The 14562-nt window shown below is 38.4% G+C and overlaps 1 protein-coding gene across 10 annotated transcripts in view; it reads left to right on the top strand.

Annotated features, from left to right (window-relative positions):
* Positions 1-14562, top strand: part of LOC136873994 (protein bric-a-brac 1) — a 477177-nt gene that overhangs the window by 244900 nt on the left and 217715 nt on the right. Inside the window, exon 6 of one of the 10 annotated variants that reach the window (XM_067147431.2) lies at positions 6197-6483. The exons of the other annotated variants lie outside the window; for them this stretch is intronic. Within the exon in view, the coding sequence (XP_067003532.2) occupies positions 6197-6429 (233 nt within the window). The 3' untranslated portion in view covers positions 6430-6483. Of the gene's footprint in view, positions 1-6196; positions 6484-14562 lie in introns of those variants that run through there. 10 annotated transcript variants of the gene reach the window in all.

Here is a 14562-nt window from a genome sequence, read left to right as displayed (position 1 = left end):
CAATAAGCTGATAGAGATTCTGAGATCAACAGGTATTGACTCCAGTGACTTACATACAATCAGTAACCTGTACTGAAATCAGTTTGCAAATGTCAAAACTTATCAAGGAACTTCAGAAACTGCTTCGATCAGGAAGGGCGTCCGCCAAGGTTGTGTACTGTCACCTCTGTTGTTTAACATTTACTCAGAGGCAATCTTTAAAGAAACATTGGAAGACTATGGTGGGATCAAAATTAACGGGAAAGTCATCAACAACATCAGATATGAAGATGATACTGTTGTCATAGCTGAAGACAATTCAGACAAATCTCACAATGAAAGATAAAATAGTTGAGCAAGTGTCTTCTCTCAAATATCTGGGTACCATCTTGGATGACCAATGTAACTCCAAACGGGAGATAATATCGTCGCTCAACCGGTAAAAGGTTGTATTCCACAAAGCTCTTCCTATCAATTATTCTCCTTAAGACTGGTCACGCCTCCCAGCCACGTATGGATATGCAGTCCATCAGAACAAATTTTGTTGCGTTCATTTTCCTATGCCCATGTGTAAAGGAAAATGAACCTGACAGTACCGTACTGTAGGAATGTACGTTTGCATTACGTATTTACGCACTCCTAGTGTACAATGCATGTAAGGTTCATTTTCGTTTAATCATCGACATAGGAAAACGAACACAACGGACATTGTTCTGATGGACTGCGTATCCATATGTGGCTGGGAGGCGTGACCAGTCTTAAGGAGAATAATGGGTAGGAAGAGTATTGTGGGATACAATGTTTTACCGGTGAAGCGACGATATCTAGAATTGAGCAGGCCAGGAAACAATTCATTACCATGAAGAAATTCTTTGTGAGGTCAGATCTCAGTCTCCAACTATGAATTCGTATGGTCCGCTGCTATATATTTTCTGTTCTCCTATATGGATGTGAAAGCTGGACTCTGGATCCAATCATAGAAAAACGTATTGATGCCTTCGAAATGTTCCTGTATCGCCGTCTCTTGCGGATATCCTGGGTAATGAAAATCTCAAATGCCAAGGTCCTTCGTCGGATGAAAAAGCAAAAAGAACTGCTGCTCACCATTAAACAGAGGAAAACGCAGTATCTAGGACATATCATGAGAGGTAAGAGGTATCAGTTATTACAGCTTATTATCGAAGGGAAGAGATCTGTTGGGAGAAGAAGAAATTTATGGCTGAAAGACCTTCGAAGATGGCACTGCTGTACTTCAGAAATGGCATTCCATTCTGCGCTGTCAAGATTAGAGCTAGTTATGTGGATTGCCAACCTCCGCTCGGAGACGGCGTCTTAAGAAGAAGAAATATAACGAGTGGCTTGTTAATAAGCGGAGTGACTGTTTCTATAATTGCATAAAACTCTTCATATTTAATTTAGTGCCAGGTGGAAAATAAACTATGCATAAGAACAAAATGAAATTATCAATTAAGGGGATTTCTAGATCTGTTTCTAAATCTTTTTGATCAAGCTCGTTAGCTCCAGTCGCTTAAGTGCGGCCAGTATCCAGTATTCGGGAAATAGTGGATTCGAACCCTACCGTTGGCAGCCCTGAAGATGGTTTTCCATGGTTTCCCGTTTTCACACCAGGCAAATGCTGGGGCTGTACCTTAATTAAGGCCATGGCCAGTTCCTTCCCACTCCTAACCCCATCTTGTCCCATCGTCGCCATAAGACCAATCTCTGTCGGTGCGATGTAAAGCAACTTGTAAATCTATTTGAACGGCTTTGTATTTACTGTTAACTGCAAGAATAACTCCTTCATCAAGATGCTTACCAGTGACGATAGGATTACAGTCCCTTCGGAACACTACAAGCAGCTCTGAGTTACTAATGGAATTTGTTAACCAGCTTTCTGGTAGACCATCAATACTGTGATTTTTGCTCATCAGGTTTAGTTAAATTCTGTGGTCTTTGAGCTTAGCCCCGTACAATTTTGATAATAAATATTAGTGATTTCTATGGGAGAGCCATTCAGCTGAGTGCTTTAACTTCCACCAGTAAACACAAACTAGTTAAGGACAGCTGAACTGCAATAAGAGTGAAAGGGCCTTGAGCAGACAGGAATTTCCGCCTTCTCAGAAACGACCTCAGAGTTCTGGTACACTCACTACGTTAATAACATAGACACTGTAAGCAAAACCATGAATGCTACTACTTTGACATGTATGAATTGTAGCTTATTAAGATCGTCCATATCATTTATAATAAATATCATCTCAGAACTCTCATTCTTCCTTAATCTTATTATTCCATCACATACCCATAAGAACTTGTATACATTGCATGTTTGAAGTTGCATTAAACAGCCAGTAGTTTTCTTCTCGCCATTGCCAAACTTTCATTAATGTAGATGATATTGTCATCAGGTAGCCCAAAAGGACGCATAGATAAGTTGCACTTCACTCATCGATGCTGCAAGAGGGATTCCTTGTCAGTTCTTCAGGCGAAACACACACTTATTCCTCCATAAGCCCGATCCTCGCATTTGGAAAGCCGATGACAGATATCCACAGTTTCATTCTGGATATTTATATCCAGAGCTTTCCCCACCAGTTTCAAAGTCTCAAGGATATCTTTATTTTTTGGTTTAGGAATCTTGAATATTTCCACTGTACTTCACCATGAATATTGTTCAGTATCAGTGACTTAAGAATCAAGTGACTTACCACAACATGGGACTTCAGTTGAAGTTTTTCTTTTTTAGGAATAAGTGTTTTACTGTATTTGACTCTCCTGAATAGCCATATACTGTATTTAGCATAACTGTCCAGTTTCTCATGACTCCAACGATTTACCCAACTGTCTTCCACATTCCTTTTGCTTTTTTTTTTTAATTGTGTATTCAGACTGCTCTTCATGTAATATCTGCATAATGTTATGAAGTTCAGTCTCACTAACAGTTTCATAACACTTGCCTTGTTTACTTTCAACACACTCGGGGTGGATCCACTTTTCATAAGACATACACTGTAGTGTACCTTCTTCCTCCCTAAATCGCCATTGCAAATAGCATGCCCTGGCATAATCAAGTTTTATATTATTATAAGAATATGAACCAGGGAACTGGACTGTTAGAGCTTCCTCTATGAACAATTTAGAGGCCTTTGAAATATGGGTACATAGGAAAATGCTCAGAATGCCCTGGACATGTCTAGTAAAATGAAGTGTTAAGGAGAGCTAGAGTAGAGTGAGAGCTGGCAAACATCATCAAAGCATCGTCCTGGCAAGGCAGAGATGGCTCAAAGGAGTGAATTCTATTGTTGACTTAACATCGTCACACTTCCCCCATGCACTGTTTTTTATTTCTTGGATGGAAATAGCTTTGTTAAGCTTACACTGCTTATTCTGTTCAGATGGTTCATTATCGATGATAATAAATAATTATGTTATTTGCTTTCACTTTTACAATTTTCGGAGACACCAAGATGCCGGAATTTAGTCCCATGAGAATTCTTTCGCGTGCCAGTAAATCTACTGACACGAGGCTGATGTATTTCAGCACCATCAAATACCACTGAACTGAGCCAGGATCATTATCGATAGTTTTTAAATACAGTCCTGCACATTTCTAAACTACAAGCTCTTTACCGAGCTCGATAGCTGCAGTCGCTTAAGTGCGGCCAGTATCCAGTATTCGGGAGATAGTAGGTTCGAACCCCACTGTCGGCATCCCTGAAAATGGTTTTCGGTGGTTTCCCATTTTCACACCAGGCAAATGTTGGGGTTGTACCTTAATTAAGGCCACGGCCGCTTCCTTCCCACTCCTAGCCCTTTCCTGTCCCATCGTCGCCATAAGACCTATCTGTGTCGGTGCGACGTAAAGCAACTAGCAAAAAAAAAAAACTACAAGCTCCACTATTCATTTTATCAACAGTCTCTCCTGCCTTGTTGTCAACGACTGCTCCTTGTCTTGTCCTCACCACACCATCTTCCATGAATTTAGAACCAACTAATTCTGCCCAGCCTGAAGCTGATTCCCTAAGAATCTGTTCACATCTCCATTCGGTTCAACTTCATCACTCTCACTGTCACTATGGAGGGCATTCTCTGTAAACACTATGGCATCCACGATGCCATCTGCATATTCCAGAATACTAATAGTCGGCTTCATAGTCAATCTAAAATAAGAATAAAATATTAAATGGTACCATCATTACAGAGGTCCCGCACATGTACACTGTCACAGAGGTGCCAACTATCACGAATTTTCCCTAATTATTACGGGTTTCACCTAATGATTATGGAATTCCGGTCAAAGGGGAAATTATTACGAAAAAGCTGACATCACGAAAAAATAATTTTCTAAGGAAAAAAGATTTTAAAACGGAAAAATGTTCAATCCTTTCGAACCTTTCTCCTAAATTGTCCTTGTTTCAATGCTTGTGAGTTGGAAACGATACTTATTCAATTGTGACTTCCTTTTGCTACCCATAAGCATTGTAAAATTCATTGTGAATGAAGCAGCTCATGCGCTGTTATTCTCCACTATAAATCCTTCGGTAATGCTGTGTTAAGTGTACCTGACAGTTGACAGAAAGATTGAGAAAGAAGTAAGCACATCTGCACTGGAATTACTTATGGTTCAGAAGACGAAAATGTCATCACAGTGGGAAGGATGCTTTAAGAAAAACTACACTGAAAAGTAGCTGCTGCGTGAGAAACAAGCAACAGCTAATGTTTTTATCACAGAACTAACAGGTTGCATGCAAATGTTATTGTGTAATGTGATATATTTTCGAATAGATTGCTAGAGGGAGGAGATAGTGGGTTCGAACCCCACTGTCGGCAGCCCTGAAGATGGTTTTTCATGGTTTCCTATTTTCACACCTGGCAAATGCTGGGGCTGTACGTTAATTAAGGCCACGGCCGCTTCCTTCCCATTCCTAGGCCTTTCCTGTCCCATCATTGCCATAAGACCTATCTGTGTCGGTGCGACGTAAAGCAACTAGCTAGAGGGAGGTGGGGAAAGGGGTGTCATTATAGAGAAGGAAGGAGCATGCTTTGGACTTGACTCCAAATTTTTCTCAGGGGCGGAGGACGATTACTGATAATCCGCTTCAAAGGCTGGCACCTCTGATGTCGACATTTGTTGACGTGGGAGGTTTCTGGATATTTTAGGCAACTTTAGATAAGTACGACAACAACTAATACAAAACCTGTTAAACGAAATACTAAGCTCTAAAACAGTTGCTGGGCTGAGTGGCTCAGATGGTTAAGGCACTGGCCTTCTGAGCCCAAGTTGGTGGGCTCAATCCTGGCCCAGTCTGATGGTATTTGAAGGTGCCCAAATATGTCACACCCATGTCAGATTTACCGGCACGTAAAAGAACTGCAGAACAAAATTCCTGCACCTCGGCATCTACAAAAACTGTAAAAGTAGTTAGTAGGACATATAATCAGTAACATTATTTATTAAAGTAAAATTTAAGTTTTATATTTGATTACCGTCAGAAATTAAATAACTTTCTGGAATGGCGCCTTCATTGTGATGGTTTGCATGTCGCAGCGTTTCAACAACCAGCCACACAAAAGGGTGTGCCGAACTCAGTACATTGTTTCTGGCTTCCTGTAGCAGAAACCAGCCTTGCACGAAGAAGTAATGTACCTCTAAAAGAAATTCTACTTTTAGCTCCAAACATCAAAAATGTTTCTGGCCGCAAATATTGACAGGTGACAGATTGATTAAATGCAGTTATTCTGTGTAATTCACCAGCATGTCAGAGAACTCCTGTTCAGGACAAAATTCCTGCGCTCTGATTAAATCTGTGCAATATTTGCTCATAATAAAACAAATACACTCCTCAAGGAGATTAAACCTCAAGAAAACCCTAAGAAAAGTTAAAATCAGAAAAATCACTGAACACCACTGCCTGTGCAGAAGACAAGGTGTGTGGCCAAGTCATGATTCAGCCCTTTTTAAAGTGGTCCACAATACTGAGAATTTTGTCATTTGGATTCAGTTTAATTGAACACAGCAACATTGAAACGGAGAAGTTTTCAGAATAATATCGAGTTACTTCTTGTCTGTTATTTGCAGGTATGTTGGCTCTGAGCATATTAGTTTTATGAACTGATTCGTTAAGGCACATTGTGATATTTTGTTTAGTTCTTAAGTAACTGTCGATATTGAAGCTTTCTGTTCCGTTCTTACCAGATTTCCCTTGTTTCATTTCAGATATTGGTCAGCCACTGAAAGGAAATAGTGTGGCAACACCTAACAGATATCAGTGCGGAATATGCAAGAAATATTTTACAAGAAGAGATCATCTCAATACTCATATGAAGAATCTTCATGGAGAAGATGTAGGGCCCTTCTCTTGTATCATCTGTCTCCGGCTGTATAAGAACGTTGATAGCCTACGCAAACATATTGCCAAATACCATGTATCTCGTCCATCAATCTCCTGATATTATATTAGTCCTGTGCTAATTATTGTTGACATGTTACTTTATAACATGACAGAGTCTAGACAGATATGTACAAAGTTCTAGTTTCATATTACATGAACACAGATTTATTCAAAAGGGAAAATATTTTGAGCTACAATACTTTTCTACTATGCAGAAACCATAAAACTGTTAGTTACAGTATAAGAGATTGGTGAATGAGATACTTGCCTTCAGAGTGACTGTCTTTTTTTGTATTTCCTTTATTTGCATGTGGTTTTTTGTTACCGAGTCTCTTTCCAGGTTTCTGGGATGTTGTAATTTTAAAGAAAATATTTCTAATTGAATTTGTTTGAGCATTTTATTTAACAATCTGTTTTTGAAAAACTGGTAAAATATTTTGCTCTAAAACTTAATTATATATTAGAGTACTAATTGAATTTATTACCATATAAGGCAAAACCAAAGACTCCTCGATTTTATTTTTCCTAACATCATAATTATATGTAGGGTAAAGTCATTACAATACCCTTTGTACTGTTTTAAATATTTTCACCTGCTGCTTCTACATCCAGAAGTCATCTGTGTTGAAATGTAACATATCAGTGCTTAATTATAAAAGAAGTACAGTTACAGTTGTACTTTTAAAAGTTCTGTATACTGGATGGAAGAGTAAACTGAGTACAGATATTTCTTTCTGTCAGAAGATACAAATAACCAAGTTCTCTAACTTCTGGCTGATATACGTTTTGCTGCATATACATAGCCTAGCCAAAATACTATCACAAACTGTTTTTTGACTAACGGAAGCCTAGTTCAAGATTTTTCAATTTCCTTTTGATATGATATAGACATACACATTACTCACTATTTATACTAATCTGTCTTCAAAAATGTCTACTGTTAGTGCACACACAGCCTTAGCTCTATCCCAGAATAGTGGAATCAGTGTGGAAATCTGCCACTGCTGCCATCAAGGAATGCTTCAAACTTTCAAGCTTACAATGTCTTTTCTTGCAGGCCATTCCCACTAGCACTGACCACCATTTGAAGTCCAGGAGATTAAGACTGGGGCTATTCCAGAAGGCCACTTAGCAGCGGAGATAAGTCTGGTACATTTTTTCACAAAAATGAAGCCTGGTGGGGCCCTTATAGCTTACTCCCATTCATGCTCCTCTGGATGTTAGAAACACTCTCACAGGCTTCTCAAAAACTTGTTGCATATGCTCTGTCATTCTGGTGGTTAAAGCTGTCTTCTATGATACTGTCCATACTGTGATACTAGACTGGCCAGAGAGATTGCAAGTCTTATGTGCTTGCTGACGATAGACAATAGACAATAGACCAAATGGTGTGTGATTTGTGTATAACATATTGTATTTAAAGGAAATTGAAACCGTATTCCAATTATTTAAAAAATAGCTTATTACATTATTTATGGCTAGACTAGGTGGATCATGATTTGTATTTCGTGATTAAGCATTAATCCCAAACTACCTATTTATTACTTTTTTTTTTTTTTTGCTAGTGGCTTTACGTCGCACCGACACAGATGGGTCTTATGGCGACGATGGGATAAGAAAGGCCTAGGAGTTGGAAGGAAGTAGCCGTGGCCTTAATTAAGGTACAGCCTGGTGTAAAAATGGGAAACCATGGAAGACCATCTTCAGGGCTGTTGATAGTGGGATTCGAACCCACTATCTCCCGGATGGCAAACTCGCCCAGTATTTATTACTAACCCTTAAAAATTGTATTCAGCCTCAACTTCCAGTATGCTTCCTTCCTAAACTATATAGGCATTTAGATACATTATTTGTCCAGCATCATATAGAATACACCACATGTTTATTCCTATAATCATCAATGTATCAATCCATTCTCATATACATGATCCCCCATAAGAAACAGGGAACTTCTATCAGCTCATTTAAGATGACTGTACCTTTGTTACACTTCGCCATATTCAATTGAAATGTTCAAAATGCTTCCCATGAGCTGCTGCACAATAACGTAGATGTTGTAACCAACTTGCAGTGGCATTCTGGATGGTTTCAAGCAAAATATTTTTTCCAAGCTTCTGTCAACACCTTTTAAAGCAGTCATTGTCTGTGATTCCTCTCTTCTGTACTTGAACTTGGTGTAAGAGTTGACATCATATGCTAAAATTCATTGCTTTAAGATCTGGACTTTTTGATGGCCAGTCATTGAGTTCAATAAAGTCAGGACTGTTGGCTCTGAGCCTTGTCATAGTATGTGGCTGTATGGGCCTTTGCTCCAACCTTTTGCCACATCCATTCATGTCAGTCCGTTACCCTGTTTATCATGGAACGTTTGGGTGCACTTTTCATCTTTATACACAATCTCGTGTAATGTTTTGTTTTTTCTTTTGTACCTTGATAGATGTTCTTGCCCAGCAGCATCACCTTCAGTAAACTGCAGCTCTGTTTTGCCATGCCAGGAGACTGCACCGTCACACAAGATTCATGGCTGTTCCTTATCACCAGCAGATCATTCTCTGAAATGTTTGTTTTACACTGAATAATTTTGCCAGTTCCAGAATTCCCTTCATCCAAAAACCATATGTATGTATGTTGGGTATTCAGCCCGAAGGCTGGTTGAATCCTCAACAGGTTCACCATTAGCTGTCATAGATGGCCTAGGTGTCACTGAAGAGGCGTACTAGGGAAATGTCCACTTATTGTGTCCTTCAAAAGATTTTGGGGACTAACATTTTCTTATGTATGCTACAAATCATAGAAATAACTTAGAATTTTTGTTTTTTTATGATGCACCTTGCATAAACAACCAAAGAAACTTGTTTTATGTGTTTTTAACTCTTGTAGCAACAATACATTAAAGGACCCTTTTTCATGGAATTCAAATGATAAACTTTTTAAACCTGATTATGATTAGATGAGATCAAAAGTAAGGGGTAATTTTGACCCATCATAAGAAATGCTTGGAAACGTTCAAAATAGAACACAGTAAAACATATATTTTGTTCTACTGGGTTTCCACAGCTTTATTTTACACATAAGGACATGACATTAGTGTATGGACCTTTTTATATTACTGATGGGCACATGAGTAATCACAAACAACTGCACCATGTTTCTGTTTCTCTAAGGAGTTTTCACAAAATTAACCAATTGAACCCCTTTCCTTAGTCAGTTGTCCACATAACAACAATTATACATTTTCAGTAATTCTTTAGGCAAATTATGTACACGCTAAACACATTTTGCACACACAACTTCTACTTTTCGTGCACATTTTCCGTACACTGCTCTGAGGCACTTGCTGCAGGCATCGCTAGACTTATTGCCTTTACACAGACCATCTTAGCATTTCTTCCGCTTTTTAGATGGACTCGGTCCCACAGCCTCCTCCTCTTGTTGTTGTTGTTGTTGCCCTTGCTCATCCCGCCTTGTTAGTTCACATGCCAGGTGTAGGATGAACTTCTTCCGTTTTATCTTCCTACCCGTTACTTGCCCGTACATGACCCAAGCATTGATAGCTCTTAGGTCTAGGATATTGTAAAAGACATGCATTAGCCACCTCCTGCATGCACCCTTGGTGGTATACTTATGGGACATTTGATCGACCACTCGGGCTTATTTGTCATAAATTGGGTAAATCTGCACCTGGTTATGTTGGTAAGTAATTGTTCGTCGACTGTAATATTTTCACTGGGGCGGTAACAGTTAAGGCAATTTTCCACGAATTTGTCCCAGACTTCAAAAACAAGAGCAAACCTGTTAGCTGGCAGGCGCTCAGCTCAGGTTGATTTCTCGTAGAAACGGAGGAATCTAAGAAGCTCTCAAAATCTATCTCTTCACATTGTGTCCTTCATGAATTGCTGTCCATAAGAACGTGACCCTATTCATCCACAGACACACCTTTCGAACACAGGACACCGCGGGTATACATGATGGCAATCATAGCCTCCAACTCCTTGAGTACACAGTCCAGTCCATGAAGTTCTTTCTGAGCGTTTGATTCTTTGTGTCATTTCATTAGACGAAGCATCGATTCATCAAAGAGGAGACGAAAGGCACTAATGGCTGAGTTGTAAACTCGGTGATAAGAATATGTCTTGGGACCTCCCCGCTCCCTCAGGACGTTCACTGAAGCCCGCCTTCAAGATGAAGAGTTTGAATCCTAGACCTCCCACTCGGTTCCATCTCGGGCAACCATCTTCACTGCTGAAACACCTAACTGAGACATTTGGGGCGAGTTCAGAGATAGATTAGCATTTTCAACTTCTCCTGCGGATAATTCATCCTCTGTCTCGTTGTGATCTTCGTCCTCACTAGTCTCTCTTGTCTCAAGCAAAAATCACCCTCTGAATCGGACAGTTCACCTTCAGACTCAACGTCTGAATTTTCTAGCATACGAGATATCTCATCACCAGAAAGACGATCGTAGCACAACATACCTGTAAGAAGAACACTTTCTAAATGATGAGATGAATATAATAATCCCGCTAACTGGAACACTCATCTGAGAGTAATAATGTTATTTGATTTACGTCCCACTAACTACTCTTTTATGGTTTTCGGAGATGCCGAGGTGCCAGAATTTTGTCCCATAGGAGTTCTTTTACATGCCAGTAAATCTACAGACACGAGGCTGACGTATTTGAGCACCTTCAAATACCACTGGACTGAGCCAGGATCGAACCTGCCAAGTTGGGGTCAGAAGACAGTCTGAGCCACTCAGCCCGGCTCATCTGAGAGTAAGAGCTCATTAGTGCTAATAATATTGGCCAGATACAAACTGTTGTCTGAAAATGCAAACTGCTGTAATCAGGAATATTGTACAAGTGTCAAAATGACCCCTCCTGCTGTCCAGGGTATGCCATATCAGAATTCAGTGAAAATGTAAATATTTTGCTGGGTGTGATACATCACCATGAACGGGACGAAAAACAATGAAAAGTCAAGTTATTTGAAGAGCAGTTATACAAGAGTGCGCACGTTATTAAAGAAAAATTGACGTTGGGTGTCATTTTGACCCCTTCCGCTGTTCTAGTGTTAACATCTGATTGTTATGTATAGGGATTTTCATTATCTGCAAATAATAATAATAATAATAATAATAATAATAATAATAATAATAATCATCGTATGGCCTCAGCTACCGTGTGCAGACATTTCAATTTGACGCCATCTGGCTGTCTGCTCGTCAATTTTGAAGTTCCGTTTTATTCTAGGCCCCCACTAGATGGCAGCTGAGTAAACCGAAACTCTCTTGGGCGTCTATGGCTGAGATTTAATGAATTTTGTCGGGTAAACACCAAATGTGTCACCAGAGATCTTTTACATGCCGACATCGTACGACATGAAATGTCTAATGGACTTTTTTCCGCCCTTCAAAAATCCGACTACCTCTGCAGGGTTTGAACCCGCTATCTTGGGATCCGGAGGCGGACACTCTACCGCTGATCCACAGAGGCAGCTATTATCTGCAAAGAACTTCATTTTTAAGAGAGAAAAGTGTTATCTATTCAATGGTTTTGAACTGCAAATGAGAAAAGATCAAGGATTCTGGATGGGATGTGGTGTCTTAATAGTTTTGCCCAAAAAGCACAATATTTATTGGTTTATGGATGTGGAACATGATGAGTTCTATAAGCAATGAACCTTCAATATACTGTGAAACTGATAAATTTGTTATAAATTTGAAACCTGATCTGATCAAATTTCTTAAACATAGAACATTGTCAAAATGTTGCCAACTTCATGTTAAAAGGTGGACTGCTCATGATATCTGAACTATTTTATAAATCTGACTTACATTATTGTTGGACATGATGACTTTCAGCATTCTGAAATCAGAAATTTAGCATTTTGATTTATACATTTAACATTTTGTTGCATTTATACATTTTTGATATCTCATATTGAAGAAAAAAATTGAATTTCATGGAATTTCAGTTAATTCTGATAAATTGGTAATGTTTTTGATGATAATAATATGTAATTAAAATCACATTTACATCGAGCTAGTAATAAAATAAAAATGTAAACTAATATTTTACATTCATTTAAATTGATATCGGCTAAAACATAACAGAAAAATAAAACTAAATTTATATTGATACAAAAAACAGAATAATAAAAAGAAAATTTACATAATGAACTTAAGACTTGTTCATGAATTAGTGACACTGTTGAAGGAAATCATGAAACATACTTGCCCAACTTGGCAGGTTCGATCCTGGCTCAGTCCGGTGGTATTGGAAGGTGCTCCAATACGACAGCCTCGTGTCGGTAGATTTACTGGCACGTAAAAGAACTCCTGCGGGACTAAATTCCGGCACCTCGGCGTCTCCGAAGACCTTAAGAGTAGTTAGTGGGACGTAAAGCAAATAACATTATTATTATGAAACATACTTGAACATTTTGTTCTGTCATTAACTTACAGTTCCATTGTATTTACTAAAATATCCTTCAAAATCTACAATTTTGGTAGGGCCTCAAATACTTTGCAGGGCTTCTAGGAAAAAAAACTGGGTATTTTTGCCTAACAGTCAATAGCATTTCCTGGCAGTCCAAGAGGGCATGCTCTCCTCCATTTATATTTCCAGATCAAGAACAATACTCGTAAGTAAAGTTGTATTTGAAAAAATCCCTTTTATTGCATTTATATAACTTTTTTTTTTTCAAAACACATTAAATGAAAGATGAAGGTACAAAAATTCAAGCCTTTATAATAATTTTGCTTAATATCGCTGTTGCAAAAAATCTACTCCCAGTCTTTTAGATTTGTAATGAAGAACAAGATGAACTGGTTGAAAATTTTAGCAAAGAACATAATTACTTAGAATTTGTATGCGACATTTACTCCCAATTTATCTAGTTTCACTCATTGTCTTTTAAAAGGACTCTAAGCTAAGTAATATGTAGCTTTATATTTTTGACATATTTTCCTAAGCAACCTCAAAGGTAAAAAGTGATTGGAGAATTTTACTACGAATGCTCTTAAATGCCATTAACATTACATTACTCCTAACATACCAAACCTATTGAAAACTGATGGTTTGATGATAGTATATATAGTGCTTAATACACAGGGTATAAGAGTGTGTTCTCAAAAGAATGAGGTGTGTATTGAAATTGCATTTGAAACAAAATGACTCATTTAATAGATAACGATGCTGACATTGCCCACGACTGAAGAAAGTAAAGTTTCCTCTTGTGGAAAAGTTAGGTAAATTTCACCAGTCAGACAATGTGAGTAATACACAAGACTCAAGTAGATAGATCATCAAATGATTTTCGTCCTCTCACTCACTGTAAATCGCTGCTCAAATTATTTCTCCCAAACTTTGATTGAGGTTTAAGATAGCCATTCTATAAAGAAATATTTATATTTCATTAAGATTGTGCATAAATAGAGAAAATGAGATTTGTCATGCGAATACCATTGAATTATTAACTTGTGAAATTCGTACATCAAATGTTCCACCTTTACAATACCATAAATCGTCTTTATTAACCCTTTACTGCATACTGTTGCCCTCAGGCAACATACAACTTTTCACCTGTATAAATGGATACAGATTGTGGACAGAGGTAGTTTTCCGGCACATCTTTAACTGTACAGTCATTTAAAGACATATACCAGTGATGCCTTTTTTTTTTTTTTTTACATAACATAAGACAAAACAGCCCTACAACCAAAGGTACTCCTTCCACCCCATACCCCATTATGGCAATCCACATCACATACGAGTGTTAAGCTATTAGCCTCAGTTAAAAATTGCTGGTAAATCTAAAACACTGAACGTAAGTTGAACATTGAAGCTCGAAATTTTCTTCACCAAACGAAAACGAAAAATAATTCATGCAGTAAAGGGTTAATAAGACTACATTAAAATACACTGCATGGCCAAAAGTCACAGGAAAGGGTGTCCCATTAGGAATTGTACCGTGTATGACCCCTGAGCATTGCAGCTAGCTGTGGCATAGCTGAGCAGTCTGTCACGGACACCAGTGTTGTGAAAATGGCAATGCGTCATGAGTTAACCGACTTTGAATGTGGAATGATCATCAGCGCATAGGTCATAGCAATTTTAAAGTTAGATATTTGGAACATGTGAATGCTGAAAAACATAGAAGATTCTCAGCAATGGGATCACACATGACT

The sequence above is a fragment of the Anabrus simplex genome, chromosome 5, assembly GCF_040414725.1.
Source record: "Anabrus simplex isolate iqAnaSimp1 chromosome 5, ASM4041472v1, whole genome shotgun sequence".
Taxonomy (NCBI): Eukaryota; Metazoa; Arthropoda; class Insecta; order Orthoptera; family Tettigoniidae; genus Anabrus; species Anabrus simplex.
Note: the sequence above shows the minus strand (reverse complement) of the source record. Positions and strands in the feature narration are given on the sequence as shown.